The sequence below is a fragment of the Gallinula chloropus genome, assembly GCF_964237585.1.
Source record: "Gallinula chloropus genome assembly, chromosome: 2".
NCBI lineage: Eukaryota > Metazoa > Chordata > Aves > Gruiformes > Rallidae > Gallinula > Gallinula chloropus.
The window spans coordinates 9,195,162-9,220,625 of NC_140086.1; the positions used below are offsets into that span (position 1 = coordinate 9,195,162).

General features: G+C 43.4%; 1 protein-coding gene across 1 annotated transcript; it reads left to right on the top strand.

Moving 5' to 3' along the window:
• Positions 1-385: 385 nt before the first annotated feature.
• Positions 386-22,843, top strand: ST3GAL1 (ST3 beta-galactoside alpha-2,3-sialyltransferase 1; the record flags this gene model as incomplete). Its single annotated transcript, XM_084260087.1, has 6 exons — positions 386-694; positions 8,636-8,832; positions 12,563-12,742; positions 18,131-18,176; positions 20,928-21,047; positions 22,670-22,843. The coding sequence occupies 6 exons, from the start codon at positions 386-388 to the stop codon at positions 22,841-22,843; spliced, it is 1,026 nt and encodes a 341-aa protein (XP_084116213.1).
• Positions 22,844-25,464: the final 2,621 nt, after the last annotated feature.

Here is a 25,464-nt window from a genome sequence, read left to right on the forward strand (position 1 = left end):
TTTATACAGTTTGCTTGCTTTAATATATGGCTTGCACACATACCGAAAACCTAAATTTTAGTGCTGATACTGCTCCTCTCTAAATCTTCTGGTACCCAGAAGAGCATTGAATCCTTGGTGGGAGAGGTTAGCAGCACGTCAAAGAGAAGTGGAAGAAACTTGGAAGCACTGTGAGAAGGAGGAGATACGCAACTTTGCCTTTTTTAAACCCATTTTGGGGGAAACAAAGCTTCTTCCCTTATGGGTGGAGGTAGCGGAGTTGGCACATTCAGCCTAAACCCGGGGTGGTAACTGGCAGGTGCCTGCAGCACTCTTTCCTTTTTGCCTTACGTTGGACCCTGTATCTTATTTGGTCACTGGCAACAGCAGAAACTGAGCAAGAAAGATGGTTGTAAGGAGGAGGAATGTGAAAGTGTTTACCTTAGCCTTTTTCCTCATCACGGCAACATCATTTCTGCTGAACTACACGCATCAGATGACCCCGACCACCTGGGATCTGAGACATCTCATCATGCAGTTTTTAGAGCAAGTCCAAAAACTTTTCAAGTACCCCAGGAGACCCTGCAGCTGTCACACATGTGTTTCCGAGCTGGGACATTCCCTCTGGTTTGATCAGAGGTTTAATTCAACTATGCAACCTTTCCTGACCTCACAAAATGCCTTGATCCCTGAGGACAGCTACAGGTGGTGGTTGGTAAGTAGGAGGTGTGGGTATGGCTGGATGTTCATGTGTCTGGCTTTGGGCAATGCCGAGCAGACAGTGAAGGAGAAAAGCGTCTGCCATCTCATTTGACAAAACAGGAAAAGGTGGCAGGGAGTGGGTGTTCGTGCTGCTTGTCATTTCACAGGCACTTGTAATGGGCCCCACAAATGCTGTCCTCACTTTATGCTGAACCCCGCCCCGTTTGCCACAAATCTCACATACATCCTTTCACCTGCCCCTCGGCCGTGACTCAGATTTCCCATTGCTTATGTTTTTTTCTCACAGTAGCAGACAATTCTCCTTCTTGTCCCCACACTTCCCAGCTGAGCTTTGCTAGAGCCATGAGAAGGGAGGATCGCAAGCTCAGGTCCTAGTTCCCCTTGCCCTTTGGTGAGGTTTCACTCAGGAGTTAGGCTGATCTACCAACTGGCAGTTCTCAGAGGAGGGGGGATGTCCCAAATCAAGCTCAGTAGATGAGAGGATGAGAGGTTGTTACGGACACCGAGTATTGAGGCTGGTTGTGAAGTGCCTCCCAATTACCTATGAATACAAATACCAGTACCTTGAGGAGGTGCTGAGAGGAGGGTGGGATCACCAATCCTAAATCTGGGCATTGATGCAAAGGCTGTGCTCCTGCAGTATCCAGGCTGAGAAAGACTCACAGAATCACAGAATCACAAGGTTGGAAAAGACCTTTAAGATTATCAAGTCCAACCATTCCCATCCTATCCTAAACCATATCCCTAAGTCCTGCAAGATATTGCTGGCTGGGCAGGGTGCTAAGGGGGCTCTGTCACCAAGGGCTTGCGCATCATACCCAAGCAAAGCTTGCATTATGTTCTGCACTCAGACCCCACTCTGATGTACACATGAAGCTTCAATGCCTTTTCTTTAAAAAAAAAAAAATTAAAAAAAAGAACCCTGAATTTCTGTTTCTCATTCTTGTAGTGAAACCGAAGAAAAATAGCACAAATATCTCACTTCAGCTCAACCTGAAACTGATTTTTTTTGAGGGTTGTTTCTTTTTCAGCTAAATTAAAAACTACTGATTTTTCAGAACAGCTAGAAATCTTCCCCCCTCTTCTCCCTCCCCAGCCCAAATAAAAGCTGTCTATTAATTTTCAGGTCTATCTAACCCTATTTTTAGTGTTTTCGTTCATTTTTTTGAATTCAGGGCAAGTTCAAAGGGAATACACCACTTCAGAACACAAAATCAAAACAGTTTTTTCTTAGATGGTAAAAATAGACCTTCTAACATTGCTACGCTTCTCCCACCATATTTTTTTTCAGCCAGGATTTATCTTGAACTAGAACACGCAAAATATTTTGGTGCCAAACAGCATTGTTTATTGGAAATCAGTCTTAAAATTAACATTCCTCATGACCATGTTTTGCTGTCCCTTGCTTTGCCAACTCAATCATTTGTGACTGTGTGTTCGATCTCAGGAACTGACTTCAGACAGTGTGGTGGTTTTGTGTGATGACTCCACTTAAGCTATTTATTACATGGCGTTTCTGTCATGGGCATACGCATGTAATGTGCTTGGACTAAAAACAGGCAGAGCCCTTGCTGGAGAGCTGTCCATCTACCAAGCTCAGTCTACCCTCTGTCCCATTAACCCTGGTGCTCTATGTGTGAATAAGGATTATTTATCCAAATAGTCCAATAGCAATTACATCCCTCAACTTCTAGGAAAAGGAGGACTGAGTTCAGAGCCTTATGACCAGTAGCTGGAGATCAAGTGATGTTTGGGGACCAAGGATGAGGTGGTTTCACATGTTTACAGTTCTTTACACAGCTGCCAGGTTGCTTAATAGTTTGTGAAGAGAATATCTTCTTTAAGCTCTTCCAGCTTGGTAGGACATGGACTTTTGGAAGGAACTGTTTATGGCTGCTATGAATAAAATTGCATTGTACGTACTGGAGTTAGCAGTATCGCCCATGTGGGTGGGGAGGAGTAGCTAAGAGAAGGTCAGTGCCACCTTAGGTCAGTGTCACCTTAGGTCAGCAGCTTGTCCTGCTGCATGGGCCAGGACTGCTTCTGGAGAAGGCACCTGAAAATGTCCCTAGCTGCTTCTGTATTCATGGAAGCAAGGGGGCTGTTTCTTACTTTCCCTTTGCTTTAATCTACTCAGCTGATAAACTCTCCAGTGGTCACTTCAGTCAGGCACCAAATGATGGCCCAAATTCTCCTCCTTGGGTATCATAGAATCATAGAATGGCATGGGTTGGAAGGGACCCCAAGGATCATAGAGTTCCAACCCCCCTGCCACAGGCAAGGCCACCAACCTCCAGCCTGGATCTACACAAGGCTGCCCAGGGCCCCATCCAACCTGGCCTTGAACTCCTCCAGGGTTGGTGCATCTACCACCTCTCTAGGCAGCCTGTTCCAGCCCCTCACCACTCCCTCACCACTTCCCCCTAGTATCTAATCTAAACCTTCCTTCCTTTAGTTTTAATCCATTCCCCCTTGTCCTGCCATTCTCTATCCTTTTAAAAAGTTGATTCCCCTCCTGTTTGTATGTTCCCTTCAGGGGCTGGAATGCAGCAGTGAGGTCCCCCCGCAGCCTTCTCTTCTCCAGGCTGAACAAGCCCAGCTCCCTCAGCCTCTCTTTGTAGGGCAGGTGCTCCAGCCCTCTGATCATCTTTGTGGCCCTTCTCTGAACCCTCTCCAACAGTTCCACATCCTTCTTGTATTGGGGGCCCCAGATCTGGACACAGTACTCCAGATGGGGCCTCACGAGGGCAGAGTAGAGAGGGACAATCACCTCCCTGTCCCTGCTGGCCACTCCTCTCCTGATGGAGCCCAGGATACCATTGGCCCTACGAGCTGCAAGAGCACACTGCTGGCTCATGTCAAGCTTCTCATCCACCACAATCCCCAAGTCCTTCTCAGCAGGGCTACTCTCAAGAAGCTCTTCTCCCAGTCTGTATCTGTGTCTGGGATTCTTCCTGCCCAAGTGCAAGACCTTACTTACACTTGGCAGTGTTGAACCTCATTAGGTTCACCTGGGCACACCTTTCCAGCCTGTCAAGATCCGTCTGGATGGCTTCCTTTCCTTCTGGGGTGTCGACCACACCACTCAGCTTGGTGTCATCCACAAACTGTGCTTTTTCTGAGTTAAAGTTGGAGTCATCTCAGGGATGATCTGGCACTAATAATTCAGTTGTTAGAAATCAGTCCTTCCTTTCCCCTTCCCTCCCTCCCTCCTTCCCTCCCTCTCTTCCTCCTCTCACACTCAGGGACACAGTGTTTTGGAAGTTGGCCCTTGATGTTGCTTCATTTCTTTCTGTTTATATTTTTTTCCTCACCTCCCTGAGCTGGTTCACCTGCAAGTTTTTCATTGTTGTTCCATGACACAAATGCTGTGGACGTTTCCTCTAAATTTAGTAACCTGTCTATAAGAAACAGGACAAGAATTACATGCTGTATAACAGCATAGCATTTATTTATAGTTTTCTTGGTTTGTTCTCAGGGGTTTTGGGGATTGGTTTTTGTGGTCAGCAAGTATACATATATAAATATATATATATACATATATATATATAAAAAAATTCAGAACCTGCTGTTCTAAATCCAAAATAAGCCTGTTGAGGTTGATGTATTAAAGCTGTGATAAGTAAAATTGGGCTCAGAGTTCCTTGGCAATCTTATCTGTAGTACATTGTTCATAAAACACCACGCTATGACAATTTTTATCTCGAGTCTTGTGATATTTGACTGTTTTGCTCTTTTAAAAAAAACGCACAAAAACAAACTAACAAAAACCACAGCTCAGCTTCTGGGGACATGTGGTTAGTGTGTGCAAAGAAAATGTTAGCTTTTAGTCCTTATATGTGTAAGAAAAATATAATATATGGCTTAAAGATTTTCTAACCAGACAGCAAACAAAAGGGCATCCCCAACACATGCACTGGGGAAATTGCGGAAGCGGCACTTATTTTTAAGACAGCAGCAGAGTTCCTTGTCACCCGAGTCATGTGTTTTGAATGCTCTTTGTAGAAAATTTGCCCAAATTCTTTGATCACCAGAAGCCTTCTTTAAAACTGGGACACTGTCTGTGATACTTTGAAAGTGATACGAAGGGTTTAGAGCTCTGAAGTGACTGTGTTTGCAGAAGAATGTGGTACCAAATCCAACCCAAACTTTTATCCCAGTGCCGGCTACATGCCCAGTCCTACCTGCTGGTGGACTGCTTGGGTGCAGGTGTGGCATTTAGCTCAGCCTTGGACATGCTGGGAGAGAGAATCTGAGCCTGGGCTACTTCTTAACTACACTGGCAGGCCCCACATACCTCTCTCACAGCAAGCACAGATGGATCTGAAGGTGGTCCAAATTGTTGGGTCCTTCCAAGCACTGACATGCGATGCCACTGCAAGCATCCTGCAGCCAGAAATGAGGGCAGAGCGAGCTGGTTGGGGCAGTGTGAGGTGACCTGTACCAGCCCTGGAAGTCAGAAATCATGCAGTTTGGCATATTTATATTAGTGTGTGTTGTTTACATAATATATGCACATCATATTTGTATTTGAGAATGCATAGTGTTTGACAGGCACAAATCATTGAACAAAGCCCAAACTCTTGAAGGCCCCTATATTCTTCCCCTCAATCACTTTGTTGCACAGTAGTTGGAGGATATTAAATACAACAATAATAAAATGCCATATTTTCCAGCCCAAGGAGACATTTTTAAAACAGATTGTTTCCATTTAACCTCTCCTTCAGTCTGCAAAATGGAGATTACCTGGATTTGCCCCACCAGGCTGTTGCTAGGATTAATCTTTATACAGTGTCATATAGCTGGGAAGAACTGCATGAGTATTAATGCCTCTGAACGGCTGCAGTGAGGCAATTAGTAGCTGTGCAAAAGAGATTCTCATGGGGCTTTATTCCCTCTTTATCTTTTGAAAATGGTTTAAAAAAATAAACATTTGAAAAGCTGTGAAAAACAGTATTGCTACACCAGGTTCCCCGGGCTACCTGGCTGTGTGCTTACAGTGCTGGCTGCTGCCAGATCCACACCTATGCCTGACTGTCCACCACGATGGTTTTGCCTCCATCCATGCTGCATCTGTATCCACATCCCACCAGGGATTATGGGTCATGCAGCATGTTTCCTACCTGCTAATAATTCGGTGTTTTGAAGGTGTATTTAATACACTCTAAATTTGTCCACGGATCTGGGATGCACAGGGATGAGGAAAGCTTTCCTTTGGGGCTCTCTTGGCAGTAGCTGTGTTCTCACCACTCCAGGCTGTTAGCTGTGAGCAGCCTTGACTGAATTCACATCCTCTCCTTGCATCCCCTTAGCCGAGCTTTGGGTATTGCTTTTGTTGATTTATGGGAAAGGCCAGGCTGGTGGGGACTTGTTAAAACAAAAAGACAACATTACTTGGAAAAAAAGGACAAAAAATCTGGTGAGAGAAAGTGAACTCTAATTGTCTAGTAATTGTAATGCTATTAAAGTGATCTTTTTCAAGAAGTCAAGTAAACACTGTGCAATAAGGAGCTGGCTGCGCATTAAGTCTTAACTTTTAAAATCTGTATCTGCTTTGGAGTTACCCAGCTTCATTGCGTGCTCTGCTCTGTTTTGCTGAAATGTCAAAGACCAACCAATGCTGATTGAAGATTAAGCCCGAAAAGCATAGTTCAATCAGATAATCACTGAGGAAATTAAAACAGAGCACTTTTAATAAGTTAAGGATGAGAAGTTATTGTATGAACGTTCAACAACAGTGTGATAAGGTCAGCATCCTGTTCAAGGTCTTTGAGGGAATCAGTAACATAAGTAATAATCTCTGCTGTGGAAATTGTGTACAACTGAGGGATCGTAGGACAATGGTGTCCTGCTTTCTGGCTGGTGTTGGTGCCGATGTTTTCATTCGGTTGCAATGGAGTTACTCTAGACTGATAGCAGCATAACAGAAAGGCAGATAGATTCCTGGTCTGTGCAAACGGAGGTACCTATCCATGATAATGTTTGTTATCATCAGTCCCTTTCTTTTAAGTATGCTATAATTCTGGCTATTTTAACTTAAAAAGATGACTTAGGTGCTCAGGATATTCTGAAAATTATCTTCTTTATCTGAATGTTCTGGGGCAAAATCAGTTAAAGAAGTGTTTTGGTGCATATTTGGTAGTTTTTCCCTTTAATTTCTAAAAGGCAATGAAAGTCAGTCCACCTATATAGAGAGAGGGTATACATGGCTGTATTCAAATAATTCAAATCGTGTTCCTTTTTTTAAAAAAAAAGAAAAAGGTTGGATTTCTCTGCATAGTGCACCAGATCCTACACTCTATGGTATCTATTTAAAGTCTCCATTTATTTTGAAAGCTGCAGTCTTTCTAACATCAAATGCTTTCCATAAATTCAGAGGCTTATAAACAGGTTAGATATTGGATTCTGAAAGAATCCACAGGAGTTTGAGTATGTGAACATGTGTTTGTAGCATCACACAGAAATTTAGAAGATAACCTTCAGCCGTCCCCTGAATAGTGACATACATTGTAATAATGACAGTGCTGTTTGGGCATCCTGATTACTTTGCATCTTAATCACCTTGTACAGTCCATATATTAGTATATAGGCTAGCAAGGATTAGCAGTAAAATTAGGTCTTTGTATGCAGCATCTCTTTGTCTTCTTTAAGTCTTTAGCCCCATTGCTGTCTTGAAGGTCTGAGGTGCATGGGCTTGTTCAATTCAGTGCAAATAAGGTTGCTTTCCTTAGCTCTCCAAAGAGACAGCATGAAATTTAGACAAAAATTACAGTGATATATCTCTCTATGTGTTAGGGAGAGAGAGGTAGCAGGACGAATTGAAAATTCCTGGTGCAGTTGAGGGAAACGTATCAGTAACTAAAGCCAAATTACCTCAGGCCATTGCTGGGAGTCATGGGAAAAGGTGTTTCTCCTCCCTCCTTCCCTCCCTGTCTCTCCTTGCCCTGGGCTGGCACGACAAGGTCAACGTAATTTGGCAGAGTTTGTGTTAGAAGCCATACTCCCTTTGTGAACTTGCAAGCAGGTGGCACCGCGAGGCCGGGCAGTATTCTTTGTGAGTGTGCCAACACTCCCAACCTCTTTAGTAGCCTTCAGAGAGCAGAACCCTGGAAAGGGAGTGTCTCACCATCACCTGCCCTGCACCTTGCTCTGCCTTCGCAATCCAGCCATTGTTTACACCATGCACCACGGAGCTGCTACAAAAGAGTTTCCCTCCATGGTTAACAGGCACAATGACCAATGTCCGGGTGGTTTTCTTCATCCTTGAGAAATTTTACATCTTGAGCCCTCAGGGCTAACTCTACTGTTAACTCTACTTTCCTATCGACAAGGAGTTTGTTCCTCAACAGCCCAGAAAAGCAGCGATGAGATCTCCCACTTCCAGTTCTGACATATGCCAAAACTTCTGGAAGGGAGGTCAGCCACAGTTGTGGTCAAAGAGATTCTGCCCTTCCTAGAGGTTTTAAAAAAAATGTTATACATGTCCTAAAAGAAGATGTCTGGCCCAAAGTGCAATTAGGTTTATATACACCAGAGGAACATTTCTTCTTCTAAGGTCAGTCTTGGGAAGAATACATGATCTGTTCTGCCATGGCTAGACAGACTAAAGAGGTGAGTGAATCTGAGGGAAAGGAAGGGAAAAGGGGAACCAAGTTAAAGTTAATAGGAAAGGATTTCCTACATTTTTGGGGTTTTTTCCCCACTTTTTTTTCCCACACTTCCACTACCAACCTCAGGTCTTGTAGACAAGTCTGCAAGTAGATGCAGAATCACAGAATCATTAGGTTGTAAAGACCTTTGAGACCATCTAGGTCAAATGTGCCTGTCCTCTGCAAAACAAAAGAATAGTCTTTGAGAAGACACTTGAAGCTACATCTTGGTCACAGAAAAGCTAGCTACACTAGTAACCTGGAGTGATTTTTCTCCCTAACAGAAATTACAAGGAGAGAAGACACCGAAGGATATTAATGCTACTCTCAAGGAATTGTTTGGGGTCATTCCTGGGGATGGGGATCCACTGCAGGAGCGAGGCACTTACATGTGCAGACGGTGTGCTGTCGTGGGCAACTCTGGCAACCTTCGGCAGTCTCAATATGGCCAAGATATTGACTCCCATGACTTTGTGTTCAGGTGAGTAGGCACCTCCTCAGCTGCAGACGTCTCTGTTGTGTAAGATTCATGAGTATTTTGGGGGACACGTGAGCCAACAAGATTTCAGGGGCTATCTACTGAAATCTGGTACTTAGGTCTATGCTAAGTTCTTGGCATGTAAGCTATGTGTATTGGAGGTACAACCTCATATTTATCTTGGAAAAATAAAAGAACAGGTATTGATACTGTAGCTTGTTCTGCATTATCCATAATTGCTTTTGTTAAGAAATATCCCTGAAAAAACCTGCAGTTTTGAGTAAAAGTTATTTCTGCAGCTAGGACTCACAAGTCATCTTTGATCACTATCAAAGACTGTGTTGGATTTGACTTTCTTGCACTGTTTCACTACTAAGCAGCAGTGGGATGGGAAAGCCAAAGTCACTTTGACAGGAGACAACTACTGGCTGCAGATAGTTTCTGAAGGGTCACATTGCCAGTGCCTTTCCGTTGAAGGTTGGCTATTTGCACTGAAATGTAAACAGGAGCTAGGTAAGAGAGTTAACACTCAGGGAACAGCCAAGATATCTGGGCTGACTAAGCCCATCTCTGGCACATTGTCCAGCTTTCGTATCACAGCTGCCAGTACAGCACAGTTGGGGAGCAACGCAGGGCAGGTCAGAGATCCTGGAAAGGAGGGATTGGTTTTGGAAATAGCACATGTGGGATTATACTCTCAGAAACAACATAACCTTTGGCAGAAGGTTATGTCTGCTGAAGTCAAGAGTGAGTCAGCAGAAGACCAGCACTGTTTGAACTGTTAAGCTACCTTAAGCCACTTAGCCTCCAATGTGCCTTGGACATGCTGTAAAGTCTTCAGACAACATCTAAATGTTCACAGTAAGTCCAGGTGTAGCTTTCTCATTTGCATTCCTTGGCCTCTGCCAAAAGTATCTCCCCAAAGGGAGAGGTGGCTGACCTGCTCTTCAGATAAACAAAGGGAAGCGAAGAGCCCTTGACATTAGTCCTGCAGGTTGCAAATGTCAGGCAGCTGAGGTGTCTTTATGGCTAACTGTGTCCCTTACTGGGAAGACAGCCCCATTCCTGTGTGGACCTTCTTATCTTACCTGGTCTGCATTTCCAGATTCATGCAGAAAATGCTTTGCTAGATTCAAATGTGGGGGGGGGGGGGTTGAGTAGTAACTAACGAGTAATGCATGTTTCTCCTCTGAGGACTTACCCTTCCCATAGCCAGGCAACCCTGACGAGGGAGGGAGAGATTCTCTGTGACTTGGAATTGAACCTTCCAGTCTCAGATCTGTACATTATCAATGTCAAGCTGTATCTGAAGGGATTTTTCAGGATTCACCATAGAAACTTGTGCCGATAAGGGGACTCCTCTGTGTGTTAATCCAATAAACAAAATCTCTGGTGGCTCATTTGTATGTGCTGTGCCAACACAGGCAAACGTGGGGCAGAGCTGGGGAATTTGAGGAGACACTTCTCCATCCAAACATGATGTTCAAGCCCATTTTTATTTGTGTAACCATCTACTTTCATGATAGAAGGAAATTTCTTCTCTGCCCTTCCTGCTCAGACTGGGTGTGAGCACTGTCTTCTGCCATGCCACACAGCCAGCCCCACCACAGATGGTGAGAAAGGTACACAGATCCAAGGGCAGAGTGTGAGTAAGAGAACTAAGATGCTTTGTCCTGACAGATAGGACCGCATTTCATACCTTAGTGTGAGTAGTCTCAAAATAAAACACAGTCTTACTCTTTCTTGAGTATTTCTTCTAAATGCAATGTGAGTTACTGGCAGGGAAGAGCCTAACTCAACAACAATGCCACAGAAACTGGGAGGATAGTACCAGCGACCAGGACAGCCTGTCATCTGCTAATGGACAAGGTTTCTCACCCTCTCATCAGGTACATCCTTCCTTGTCCTCTCTGTATATCTGCCAGGACCTGAGGAGACCCTCTGCAGGAGACTCCAGTGAGCTGCAGAGAACCCCATTCTGCCCTGTGGTGTTGCACAGGACCATGTGAGCCAGTTACAGCCATGTTGGTGATCTCTAATGTGCGCTATACTGCATCACAGCAACATGCAAATCTCTACTAGCAGCCAGCCAAATGGTCAGGGAAGGAATTGCTGATGTATCAGGTTTACTTTCAGAAGTGAATACAAGTGTGGAGGCTTTTCTGTAGTCAAGTTCACAGAATCGTAGAGTCACAGACTGATAGGTGTTGGAAGGGACCTCTGGAGATCTAGTTCAACCCCCTTGCTAGAGCAGGTTCGCCTAGAGCGGGTTGCACGGGATCCTGTCCAGGCAAGTTTTGAATATCTCCAGAGAAGGAGGCTCCCCAACTTCTCTGGGCAGCCTGTCCCAGTGCTCTGCCACCCTCGAAGTGAAAAAGTTTTTCCTCATATTGAGATGAAACTTCTGTGTTCCATCTTGTGCCCATTAACCCTTGTCCTGTCACTGAGCACCACTGAGAAAAGTCTGGCCCTGTCCTCTAGTCATCCACCCATCAGTTTTAAGTGCTGAAAAAATAACATCTCCGTCTTCTCCAGGCTAAACAGACCCAGCACTCTTAGCCTTTCCTCATACAAGAGATGTTCCAATCCCCTAATCATCCTTGTAGCCCTCCATTGGACTTCCTCCAGTAGTTCCCTGTCTTGAACTGGTGAACCCAGAGTCCTCCAGATGTGGCTTCACCAGGACAGAGTAGAGGAGGTGGATAACTCTTCTTAATGCACCCCAGGTTACCATGGGCCTTCTTGGCCATGAGGGCGCATTACTGGCTCATGGAAAGCTTGATGTCCACCAGAACCCCCAGGTCCTTTTCTGCAGAGTTGCTTCCCAGCAGGTCAACTGTACTGTACTGGTGCATGGGGTTATTCCTGCCTGGGTGCAGCACCCTGCACTTGCCCTTGACTTCAGAAACACTTGCTCTGCTCCCTGATAAACCTAACCTAAGGTAACCGTGTTTGGCCAGCACTGTTATGACTCAGCCCTCGTGATCCCTAGGCAGTTCTCCATGCCCTGAACCCAAGGTTACTGAAATCACACCATATGTCTGCAGAGTGACTCTTAAGTGGATGTATAGAAGCTGGGGTACATACTAAGTAGAGGTTTGACTAAATGAAGTGTCAGCCATAGGTTCTGGATTTTTCACTGTGACTTTGAAGCCTTTTCATAGGAGGTCCATAAGAAATATTTGCTGCTGTTCACCACATGTAACATAGTTTGTTACTTTGACCCTCAATACCCAAATACACCTGTACAGATGGGGGAATTCCAGCTGAGAAATCAAGTTGATGAACTTCAGGGCAATATCTTTCTCACCTACTGGAGGCTTCAGCTTTTGGATGAAAGGAGATGAGTCCTCACAGACTCTCTGCAAGCTGTAAAGAAAACCCAGAGATGTGTTCAGAGATACACTTGCTTGGCAGAAACTCCCATTCAGTCCAAGCAATCCCACACTGAGTTTTGATTTACTTGTAATATATTCACTATGAGTGATGGTCAGTTCAGCCTGCTTGAGGACCACTTGACCGCCCTGTCAAGGCTGTCTGAAAAGCCTGCACACAGCACTCTCCTTAGCCATGGGAGCATTTTCCCACCACCTCCAGCAAATGATTTGGGGAAGAATCACACATTTGTACCTACCTAATTCCTCTCCCACTTCATAGAATTGATTTGTCTGGAAAAGACCCTTAAGATCATAAAGTCCAGCTCATTCTCTCACTTCTTGTTTTTGGGCTGCAGAATGAACCGTGCCCCCACCACTGGCTATGAATCAGATGTTGGGAGCAAGACCACTCACCACTTCGTTTACCCCGAGAGCTACAAAGAGCTGTCAGAGAACGTGAGCATGATCCTGATCCCCTTCAAAACCCTGGACCTGCGCTGGGTTGTCACTGCTCTCACCACAGGCACCATCAACTTGTGAGTAAGGGCAGCGCTGAGTGGGCAGGCCGAAGCAGTGGGAACCCCTACATGTTGCTGTAGGACATAAAAGCCCACACTGGGTAAATCACTCCTCCTGATAAGGCATTGCAGGCCCTCTCAGGACTGGGTTCACTCCTTACGTTTGCTTTCTAGGAAAACCTTAATGGTATGGTGCAGTCTTTGAGGAGAAGATCCAGATCCAGCTCTTTGCATCTCCACTGGCTGCTGGACACAGCCAGACTGAGCAGTGGCTTCCTGGGCTTTGGGGTTCAATGCCTCATTTTAGGCTTTTGCTCATCCTTCCTCCTCTCCAGTCCCTTGGGAGTACAGCAGGTGCAGTCCTGTACCCAAACATACCCATCAGAAAGCCACCTGCAGAATCAGTTGTTTAGTGGGTTATTCATTCAGTGCTGGTCCTAGACACCTGGATTATCCCATCTGAGCCACTTGCATGGCCAACTGGTCTGCCAATGCATCCCACTTACAGAAGAGGACAGGGAGGCAGGGAGGGCTATGCAGGCTATTCACGGAAAGCCATGAGAGCAGAAGCAGGCTGGGACACTTCATCATTTATCCATAGCATCCTTCCCTGGACAGGTTGGTCTGGAGTTTTTTCATCTTTACTGGTGGAAGGTGATTGAAAGCCGTGCAGAGGAGACACTGTTGTTTCATTTGTCACTTGTGTGCCTTAGCTTTAAATTGACACATTTAACCTGGCTATAGTGTGCTACACTGGTATTTATTCTCCATTTCTTCTTTGTGCATTCAGAAATACATGTTGCCCTGCCCAATACATTTGTGGTAGCACTAAAATTAGAAATGTGAACAACACACATGTTTCTTCTGGATGCCTGCTAGCAGATTCCCTCCCTTCCTATAAGCTGGCTTTTCCTAATCCAGAGAATGAACTACGTGACATTTGTAGTGTGTGTGAGGTTATCTGCTGGATGTAAAGCCACAGCCTGGTCGGATTGCTTGGTGGTGCCCTGCCACACATAGACAGCAACAGCAGATCAGATTACTTTACTCCAGAGAAGATTTCAAGATATTTGAACTTTTTTCCCCCAAATTTCAGAGTCTCAGAAGATTAAAAGCTTGAAAAAGTACTTCCCTGTTGACAAAGGATAAGACCTCACATTTTTAAGGAAAACTGTTTGATGGCACAACAAATGGAGTTTTTTTCTTTTTTTCTCTTTCTTTACTCTCTTTGCAAATGCATTTTAGATTATTTTCTCTTCTGGTAAAGATCCTTTTAAATTGTAAAGAAAAAAGTCTGGTTTACTCCCTTTTTATCTTTTTTTGCCACCAGCACTTGGCTTATACAGTCATAACCTATCTTGAAAATATCCATCTTCAAGACACCGTAACTTGGAAAAATCATCACACTTAGAAAACTGGCTAGAAAAAAAAATCGGGTTTTTTGCAAGGCTTAGGTTGTTTGGGGTTTTTTTCTTTTAGAAGTTAAAAAAGATCAAAAAGGTGGAGAACTACTGCCTTTAAGCTGTGATACAAATCCTATCAGAAGCAATGGATAGAATCATAGAATCATAGAATTGTAGGGGTTGGAAGGGACCTCAAGAGATCATCAGGTCCAACCCCCCTGCCAAAGCAGCTCCCTAGCTCATATTGCACAAATAGGCGTCCAGATGGGTCTTGAATATCTGCAGAGAAGGAGACTCCACCACCTCCCTGGGCAGCCTGTCCCAGGGCTCTGTCACCCTCACTGTGAAAAAGTTCTTCCTCATGTTGATGCGGAACTTCCTGTGCTTCAACTTGCAGCCATTGCCCCTTGTGCTGTCTCCACAGGCCACTGAAAAGGGGCTGGCCATTTCCCCCTGCATCCCATGCTTAAGATATTTATAAATATTAATAAGGTCTCCCCTTAGTCTTCTTTTCTCAAGGCTGAACAGTCCCAGCTCACTCAGCCTTTCCTCATAGGGGAGATGCTCCAGGCCCTTAATCATCTTTGTAGCCCTTCTCTGGACTCTCTCCGGGAGATCCCTGTCTTTTTTATACCAGGGAGCCCAGAACTGGACACAATACTGCAGGTGGGGCCTGACCAGGGCAGAGTAGAGGGGGAGGATCACCTCCTTTGACCTGCTGGCCACACTCCTCCTGATGCACCCCAGGATCCCACTGGCTCTCTTAGCCACCAGGGCACACTGCTGGCTCATGGCCAACCTGTCATCAGCCAGCACCCCCAGGTCCTTCTCCACTGAGCTCTTCTCCAGCAGTTCATCCCCCAGCCTGTACTGATACAAATGGATGTTCCTTCCCAGGTGCAAGACTTTACACTTGCTTTTGTTGAACCTCATTTGGTTTCTCCCTGCCCAGCTCTCCAGCCTGTCCAGGTCTCTCTGGATGGCAGCGCAGTGTCCTGCATGTCAGCCACTTCTCCCAGCTCTGTATCATCAGCGTACTTGCTGAGGGTCAATGCTATTCCCTCATTAAGGTTGTCAATGAAGATGTTAAACAGGACTGGACCGAACACTGAGCCCTGGGGAACACTGCTAGTCACAGGTCTCCAGATTCTGCTCCACTGATCACCACCCTCTGAGCTCAGTCCAACAGCCAATTCTCAACCATTGGGATAGCTCCCATCTGTCTTCAATGGCCTTTGAATGAAGCCCCTTGCTGCACCTTCCTCATCTCCATGCACACACTAGGAAGAAGAGCCCATAGAGGGCCAGAGTCATCACTAATCAATGTTTCTGTCACCGCCCTGTGCCCAGATTGCAAAGCTGCTAACTACTTTTTGTTGAGTATTTACTTTCAGAAGTGGCAGCAAGTGGTTTGCAGTGGTAAAGTTGAGTGAGCCCTTAGCTTATCCTAGAGATAACTGGTTGACGACATGACAGTCACAGCAGATGCTTAATAATTTACAGGTTATATTGTATATATATAATTAGATTGTATACATGGGATTGGTAAGCATCTGGTATAAATTAGTGTGTGTTTAATGACGTGCAGAAAAACACTTCTAAGATTTTTTGCCATATCTAAAGTAAACCAGAACTTGCTTGAAGAGCATAACCATAAAGTCATAAGCACACAAATCATAACAATATATGTAACTTACTTTAAGGCTAACAGAATAAGCCTATGACACATTAAACACACAATATCAGATACAGAGCTTAAGGAAGATGTTGACTGTACATTTATAAAAGAAAGAAGGCATGAAATAAAAATAAAACCCATCTGAAATTCGGTGTTTAGAAGAGAAGAAATATTTACCTCCTTACCCTCCCTGTATGGCCATCATGCCTTGTGCACAGGTTGCATAGTATCAACTGAGGTTAGGTTAACAAGAACCTGAGAGCACTTATAGTTTAAAAAGATAAGAATGCCGTTAGACTTTTACACAATGTTTAATGTTCTGTATCCTGTTCAAATGAAGTACTAATTTCCTAAAACGTAAAACCTCTGAATTAATCATATTCTCCTCCCAGTAGTATTATTATTCAAGTTATTTTTATGGTTCCAAAACAAAAGGCAAACTGCAGGTGGCCTTAATATTAGATTGAATTGATAGCTGAATGATTCTCTCAGATATGTCCCACTTGACTGATGGATGTCCCTTTTCAAAGTGGCTCTGTAAGGCTGAGCATTTTCCCAGAAAAGACCAAGAAAAGCCTTCTGGGACAGAAAACCTTCAGGCCCTCAGCAGTCATATATTTAGCCTAGATACTTTAACTTGCTTTCTGCAAGTCTTTTAGAAACCTCCATAGTGAAAAAAGCTCTATGTGTCTCCACTTGGTCTGGCAAAGAGCAATTTTTGTACTCCTTAAAATGTTCCATATCTTCCACTTGGGTCAAGGATCCAGTAAATGTCCTGTACAAAATGGCTAGTGATGATGACAGACTTCATTACAGCCCTGCAAAGGGGCTCATAAAAGATGTTTTCCAAATTTTATCTAGCTACCTTCCTGACCTGCTTCACAATTTGTCCCACTCCTGTGTGGTGCTTACTGGGTCACTAACTCCCTGGCTGCTATGCAGCCCAGGCTTTACATGATCATAAATGTTGTAGGTCTGCATTTGGTCTTGATCAATGTGCCAACACTTCTGTTCTGTGAAATTCTGTAGCCAAGTGACAGCAGGACTTGGGTATTGCTTCTGAAAAAAATGAAACATCCTGTGATTAAAATTACTTACATGTCATCTGACAAGAACTACAGTAGTCTCCTGGTTAGATCAGAGCTTTCTGCAAACACTGTCTTAAACATCACATACTCTTCTCTTCGGTCTTCTGCTGTATCTAGCTAGATGTTCATGAAACATGATTCCCTTGTTTCCTTCACATCATTACATCACATCACACACACAACATCATGTCAAATCACAGATTTGCTGAGAGCAGATTAAGAAAACTTCATGGGTGTCCCTTTCTCCATTAGCACTCAGAGTAAGGATTGCAGGTCAGAAGTACCTGAGGAGATGACAGCATTGCCAAGTCACCATTGGTTTGGGAAAACTCGGACTAATGCTTCAAAGTGCTGCTGATCCATGGTTCAAAGAGAAACAAATTCTTAATGACAGGAATTTTGTTGTTACAAAATCAAGTGAAAACATTTGGACAACTAATGGAAGACTTTGGCGATTTATCACAACCCATCTAAAAAGTATGCAGTGCATATTACAAGACATACTCCTGTTACAAGGCCAGTTCCCCAGAATTTTTTCACTTGGATCAAAATCAGTGAGACCTTTTTGTTGCAGCACTCGTGATGAGCTGTGCAATGCCAGCATGCACTGTGCATGAGATATGGGGAAGAAAAGATTTTATTGCTTTCCAGACATGACTCGTGATTTCAATGCAGTCATAAGGTATGACTTGGAATTTTTATGCTGGGCACTGCAGGAAGCCTTCAACATCCCCCCAAGGAAGAAGGGAATAGCTTGCTGGTGAGGGGCTGCATACTGGGAATGCCTGTTACACATACGAACTCTACCACTGCCTACTCCGAAAATCACGGAGTAGCTACAAGCGTTAGGAGGGGAAAAGTCTCCCCCTGGTGGGAAAACGTTTCTCAGCCACAAAATTAATGGGTAGCCCTTCCCATCATCAAAGAGCAAAGACTGCAATACTCATGATCCAAGAATTAGAAGTCATGGGCTCCACATAATGTTGACTCTACAGTATATCGTCAATGAAATCTTTGGTGTCATACTGTCAATAACTAACTTTACAATTTGAAAATGTGACTCCTCTGATAGACTCGCTTCTGTGACGTTGTATTATTAATTCAGAGCCTTATTTTCCAAAAACTTCTTGAATTTATTATTTTAAAATAATTTGAATATATACTTTTATTTCTTTGAAAATGTTGGGTTTTTATTAATCTTAATTTGGGGTTGTTTTTTTTTTTCTCCTTTTAACAGCACATATGTTCCAGTTCCCCGGAAAATCAAAGTCAAAAAAGAAAAGGTGAGCAATACTGGCTTGTGAATTTCTTCTGCTAATCTAATTCTGTGTCTTTTGCCTTCTTAGAAGACTGCAAGAATGTAAGGAACCCCTTGAAACTACATAAAAACTACAACCAAATTGCAAATACTTTACAAGGCTCAGATAAGCTAAAGGTTTAGCTCCTGTGTGCCATTCAGGCCACAGCTCAATCACTAAGTACCTGAGGTTGGAAAGAATCTGCTTTTGTGAATGTACCAATTCATTACCACTATTCTGAAGGTTGCATTACTTCCTCTGGTCCTACTCAGGTAGATTTAAGTTACACCATTAGCTAATGGAGATCATTTTCTACAGCAGGTGCTCTGTTCCTACCCATTGCAGTCATGTGGATGTAGCACTTTGAACCTTAGTTTGTTTTTTTTTCTTTTAAAATAATTTTACTATTTGAATCATAGAATCACAGAATGTGACCTCAAAGACCCTCTGGTTCCAACATTCCTGCCATAGGCAGGGACACCTTCCACTAGATCAGGTTGCCCAAAGGCCCATCCAACCTGGCCTTGAACACTGCCAGGGGAGGGGGCATCCACAGCTTCTCTGTGAAACCTGTTCCAGTGCCTCACCACCCTCACAGTAAAGAATTTCTTCCTCATATCTAATCTAAATCTACCCTCTTTTAGTTTAAATGCATTACCCCTTGTCCTATCACTCCACTCCTTGATAAACTCCTTTCCTGCAGGCTCCCTTCAGGTAGTGGAAGGAATGTTTCTCACTCTTAGCTCAGTTCCTTGTAATAAGGGGCTAAAGGAACTCTGAACAAATAAAGCTGTGTGTTTTTAAGTCAGTGGAGAATTCATGATGGTATCAGTGGCTCTTGGGGAAGGCTTTTTGCCCACATCTGTAATGTCTGTACCCAACTAAACAAGCTTGGAGACTGGGCTCGGACAAAATCCCTGTTGTGCATAGGGACAGAGTTGAGCAATGTGGACATGCCCTGTGCCATACCACTTCCCTCAAGGCTTCCAAAACACCTCTGACCCATTTTATTTCATACTGTTGATGTGTGCAAGGCAATCATTTAGAGAACCTCACCTCTCCAAGAAGGTCAAACCTGGTGCCCACCCTACATCAGTCAGAAGACCACCCATTCCATGCATACTGACTGATTGCCAGGGAATGCTGTGGTTTAATAGACATGCATTACTGCTGGATGCAGAATTTCCCATGGGACAGAATGATCATTCCCATGATGGACTTTTAGTCTCCATGTAAAGGCTTTTGTTGTTGTAGCTGCATGGTTTGAAGGGAGACAATGTAAGGAGAGGAAAAATGTTTCCTCTTCCATAGACCTGCCAGCAAAATAAAAGTCTCATTTTCTCAGCCTTTGGAGAGGCTTATTTTCAAACGAGCTCAGGCTGCTGATGTCTGAAGGGCTGGTAACATATGACATTAGCCACAGAACATTAAAATTGCAGATTAAAGCACATGTCCTTCATTCCAGAGGCCAGGTTTTGTTAAAGGCTTCAGATGAGACCTTTAAGGGATAAAATCATTTTATATCCCTGTGCTTTAAACCAAGGACCTCTAGGGCTATTAAATAATCGCTTGGCTCATCTCTACCTGTTGTGAGGAACACAATAACCTCTGTAAAACCCCTATGGGATGCGCTACAGCAGGTTGTTAAAAAACAGTTGAGTATCACCAGCCCAAGGTATTGCTGGTGATATGCAGCAGCTTCTCAGGAATAGAGATGAGAAGCTTGTACTTCTTCCCACACCGTGCAATGCAAAACACCCTGTGAGAAGCGATTACAGACAGATACAATATCAGCAATTAACCTCTGACTTTGTAAAAGGAAAAGCCCTGCAGCTAACCAGATAGCACTGAAATGCTGTCACTCTAATTAAAAACACAGCGTGGAGGGAAAAGCCTCTCTGCCTGATTCAGGGAAGGGGGTTGAAAGCAAGGGCTCCCTCCCACTAGTCCTTGTATTTACTATAGGCTCAGATTTGATCTTAAGTGCTTTGTCTCCATTAGATGGCCTAATAAATTCCCCAGGAGATAACCAAGTGCAATTTATGTCTTGTTAATATTTTTTTTAAACGAACGAACAAACAAAACCCGACAAAAGCAAAACAGAAAAATAACATGCTGGGTAGACAGGAGAAATGCAGCTGACAGAACCTGATAGGCTTCCTGACAGTTTAGACATTGCCCCAGGTTTCTTTAGATCTGTACCTATGGAGATACCAAGACATGATTGGCATTTTGTATAGAAGATGCAGTTGCTCTTACGCTCCCACCCAAATTACAGTTGGACTTGACAAACTTAAGGGTCTTCTCCAACCTAATTGATTATGATTATATGAAAGCTGGCATGGCACCTTGGCTTACCTTGTTAAGACCCCCAACTCCCCAGAGCTCATCTGCCTTACAGCAGGGTGCTGCAAGGAGTGTTGAATGCCTGAATTTTTTTCTCTCTTGTGCCATTTCATACCCATTGGTTTCATTAGGAATCACCCAGGATTTACATCAGTGTAAGCACATGGGGTATCAAGACCAAGGAAGCAACATTCATGTGTAATTGCTCATGGGAAATATTCTGAATGTACTTATTCATGAGAGTTTATTTTCCTCTTTCATCTGTCCTCAAAGAATCCCTGTTATTCCTTTCTCCCCCACTCCCAGCTTCCTTTGGGGCTGCATGCTGCTGTTTGGTTTTTTTCCCCCAGGGTATTTTACTAACGAGTCTTTCTCTCCAATTTTGCCTAGATCCTGGTCTATAATCCAGCTTTTATGAAGTATGTCTATGAAAACTGGCTCCAACACCATGGGAGATACCCCTCCACAGGCATTCTGTCTTTGATATTTGCACTCCATGTATGCGATGAGGTAAAGTCTCATTGTGTTTGTATATATGGCTACAAAATAAGGATGTTTCACACACAAGTGTCGGGAACATGCCCTGGCCACTCAACCTTTATTTCCCCCTCTCCATCTTTTCTGCCATTTGCTTCTTCAAACAGGTGCAGAGTCATCAGTAACACTCAGATATGCTCAACTGACAGTGACAGACTTTTTTAATGTCAGCAAGTGGAAGGGCTTAAGGGGCCTTCCAGGGGAATATCATTAAACATGAATAGTGGGATTCCACTTGGTATCAAAAGACATCTAAATATGGATGGTGTCTATGGCTATCTTGTTAGTGGAAGTCCCAACTATATTTTGTCTTGCTGTTAAGGCACTAAGAGACATCGGTGTTGCCCAGGCCATGCCCTCTGCCTCCAGCTGCCAGGCCAGAAAAGTACAAATCTCTTGGCCTTAAGTGACATCTGCCTGCCTTGAGTAGATGTGTTGAGTACTCAAGGACATCTCAAATGACACTTATGTTAGAGCAAATGCACTGAGGTCTTACCTGTCTAATCAGCGTTGACAAGAGCTGATTCAGCAAACCAACCTACTGGTAAAACATTAGGGGAGCAGAATCACTCCTTGGTTTCCAGTGACTGTGCTGCCTGAATCAGCACAGTGTTCATGGATATTCAGTATCCTCCATTTAGATATCCAAGTCTTAAACATAATCCCACCTGAAGAACTTCAATGACCTTCTCTCACATAGCCAGGCTGGGGAATGCAGATGGTCTATTTTCACATCCAAGCTTGTGGATTTATACAGTAGGTTATGGTATATGTCTCTGGTCCAGCAGTTACTTGACAAAATTCCCTTGCTTGAATGAGGTGAGGTGCTTCTACGTCATTGGAGATAGGGTGGGGGCCTTGGTGGAGTCTGTTTTCTAGTAAGCAGGCAATGAGCAAGGCTCTGATGTTACCAAAAATAACTTGAAACCAAGTCGTATTTGGGTGAGTCTGGGTGTGGGTGTTTGTTTTGTGGGCTGTGACCCATTCAAACCCAGATATAATCACCACACTCAGTTTAAATAAATCAGTTATGATGTTGATTTACTGCCAGGGAAGACAGATATAGTCATCAGTGAATGAGCATTTGAGGGAAGAAAGGCTGTAGGCATCTACACACGCAAAGAATGTAATGTCCATCTGCCTCTGAAATGACAGCACACGTCATATAATTAAGCATCTAAGTGGGGGTTGACATGGGTCATCATTTGGAAGACCAGAATTTTTTCTACTCTTTGGCCTTAGTCAGCTAAAGAGGAGATTTCCACACTGAGCCACTGATGTCCTGAGGTCCAACATCATGCTTAGGAGACAGAATGTGGTTTTTGTATTGCTGGACATGAATTCATGGATAGATTTCCTTTTCTGTCTGAGTTCAGGTATGATGGTAGTCTCAGCACGGCTTGAGATGTAATGTCCTTTGAGCGGGCCTTGGGCTGTTACTCTGCAGTTGCACCATCACTTGAAGCAGAATAGCTTGGCACACCACTGGGACTGCTGCCTATAGATAAACTGAGGATCAGGGGAGTTTCTACAGCATTTCACATGAAGATCAATTGCTTTCCATGACATATCATTAGTTCTCTCTTACTTCCTAGGTAAATGTCTACGGTTTTGGAGCAAACAGCAAAGGACACTGGCATCACTACTGGGAAAACAACGCTTCAGCTGGTGCTTTCCGGAAGACAGGTGTCCATGATGGGGATTTTGAGTTCAATATAACTTTGACTCTTGCCTCCATTGAAAAAATTAACTTTTTCAAGGGCAGATGACCCTGGCCACGGGGAGAGGTGAGGGCTGCAATTTCCAACATGCAGCAGAACAAAGCTCAGTGAAGATGATCTGGGCACCAGCCGGGTTTGAATGCGTGAATCTGCAGTGGATTCAGAGCGTCTTACTGCTGCAATGCTCACTGCAGGGAGCTCGGCCAAGGACCGGCTTCCATCCTGCACATGTTTTCCTATCTACAGATAGCTGGGAACTACCAATCAGTTGTGGGAAAGAATGAACCTCTGCTTAGTCTCTACAGCTTGATTCTTGAATTACTGATGAAAGATCTGCCTGTTGCAATTGGGGGAAACCTGGGCACAGGAACTGCTGATTGCATGTCCATTCTTTCCTTGAATAAGTCAGGAGATCCTTGAAGAAGAGTGGAAATTACTTCTGGGACTTGAAACCCATTAGGGCAGCTGTGAACATCATAGTAAGGATTACCTCAAAGAAATGAATTCACTTCTGCTGTTGATCTTTGTTTTGAACTCTTCTGTTTCCTCTATTCTGATTTCATGCTGTATTAAGGAGAAATACGATGAAGTTGCCTGGAGTAGTAAATATTTCAACCATTGCCTCATTCTGCATTGATAGTGTCTAGAAAATACGGATCGAATCATCTCTGATCATATATTATTTAATATTGCTTCCTAGACAGCCATAATGAGACAGAAAACAATACTGAAAACTCCAGCAAAAAAAAAAAAGGCCTTTAAAGCCACTTGTTTGTCTTATTTGGTTATATATGGGAGGTTTGTCTGGTGGTTTTTTGATTTTTTTTTGTGTGTGTGGAAAATACTCTAGAATGCTGATTTTTATTTAAACAGTTTATGGTTGGAAAGTGGACTTTTTTCTTTCAGTCATTTATATGTGCCTTTTATAATTGTGCAACAGATGTGATTTTTTTTTAAGATGACAGACTCTAAATTAAACTTTTTTATAAAAGGGGGAAATTACCAAAGTTTAGTCTCCATATGGTATACTTTTGTAGTCAAAAACAACAATAACACTTCCTATATTGTATTTGAGCAAACACAACAAGACTAATTTTTAAAGGTAACTTTTACCTTTTTTTTATGGGAAAATATCCTAAAAGTTCCAAGGAAATTTTTCTTCTTATTTTTTTACAAATTTAGAAAATGGTACCTCTTTATGAGGTCTCTATATGAAATGGAAGAAACACCATCGGTTGGGATATTAGCTAGTAATAGAGTTGGAATCTTTTGCCCTGTAGCAGCATCTACAAGGACACAATCGACACAAGCTGATCCTACAGTGTAAGCCAGACTTCAAAATTGTGTGCATCTCTGGAGGAGTGAGTGTATTAACGTCAGTACCTCTAGGCAGTGAGAGGAGGGAAGTGACAGTGGAGATTTTATATCCATAGATTTTTGCTGGAATCAATCCTCAAGGACAGATAAAGTATGAATCCAACAACAAAGTTCAGCTAGTGAAGAATGGAGAATGGTGTTTTTTTTCTTCCCATTATCATGAAATCACGGATTATCGACCCATTCCCAGCTCTGGTGAAGCCAGTGGAGTTCCTGCCACAGACTTCGAGGGATTTTAGATAAGGATTGAAAAAAACTGACAATTTCATTTTTAATGTCTTAAGAATCGTTGGGGTTTGTGGAAAATTAGAAATCATCATCTATATTACTCCTCTTTAATACTCCAGTTGTGGCAGCGCGTCCAAGCAGATAAACATTTGAGCTCAGTGAAACCCTAGTCCTTCAACCACTGATGTGCTTCAGTCCAAGATTTATCCCCTTGTCTTTCCATGCCAGTTGTTAACAGCGATTTCCACCCCAAGGCAGCAGTTCATGGTGCAATGGCATGGGCAACTGGAATATCCCTTTTTTGGGCCACAGCATCACTCACCAACATGAACTCCTTTTCCCACATGAGTATTACTGGACTTGTGGAGTATAAAGAGCTGAGGATGCCAAATGCCTGCACAGGGAACCAAGCTCCCTTTGCCATCCACACATGTCCCTTCAGCTTAACAATATGGAAAGGGCTGGACTTCCAAATCCTCATGCTGAGACCAGTTCATGATCCTCATGTGAAGAAGCTCTTTCCTAGTGTGATGGCCAGCAAAACTCACCTTTGTGACACAGGTGCAGCCAGTTCAATGTCCTTACTGTCTTCTACATGTCCTTTGTAAAAGAATGAAGTGTTTCTACCTGAAGCACGTTTATTTGTTTGTTTTAAGCATTCCCACTGTTCATGTTGTTGTTAATCAATAGGCTTCTGGTGAGATGTCACAGTAATACAAGCAAAACAACTTGAAGAAGGGAAAACAGCTTTAAAAGGAAAAAGCCTCTGTGGAAGACATCAATGATATCTTCACCCTGTGGTTGTACTTTAGAAATATTTTTTTCATCATGAGCTTCAAATTATTTTTTTTTTTCCTCATGGAAAATTTTCAGTAATTCAGAAACTTTTAATGCTGTTTCAGTAATGTTTAGAAAGACTTGAAAGAAAACTCACAGTGGTTTGGTACCCGAATCCCATTGATTTTATTTTTTTTTAATCAAGAGTGGCAGTTTGGGATCAAATAAAGTGGTAAAAACCCAACTGTCTTCTAGCCTGTGTTGTTCTGAAAGCCTCCTTTTGCTGT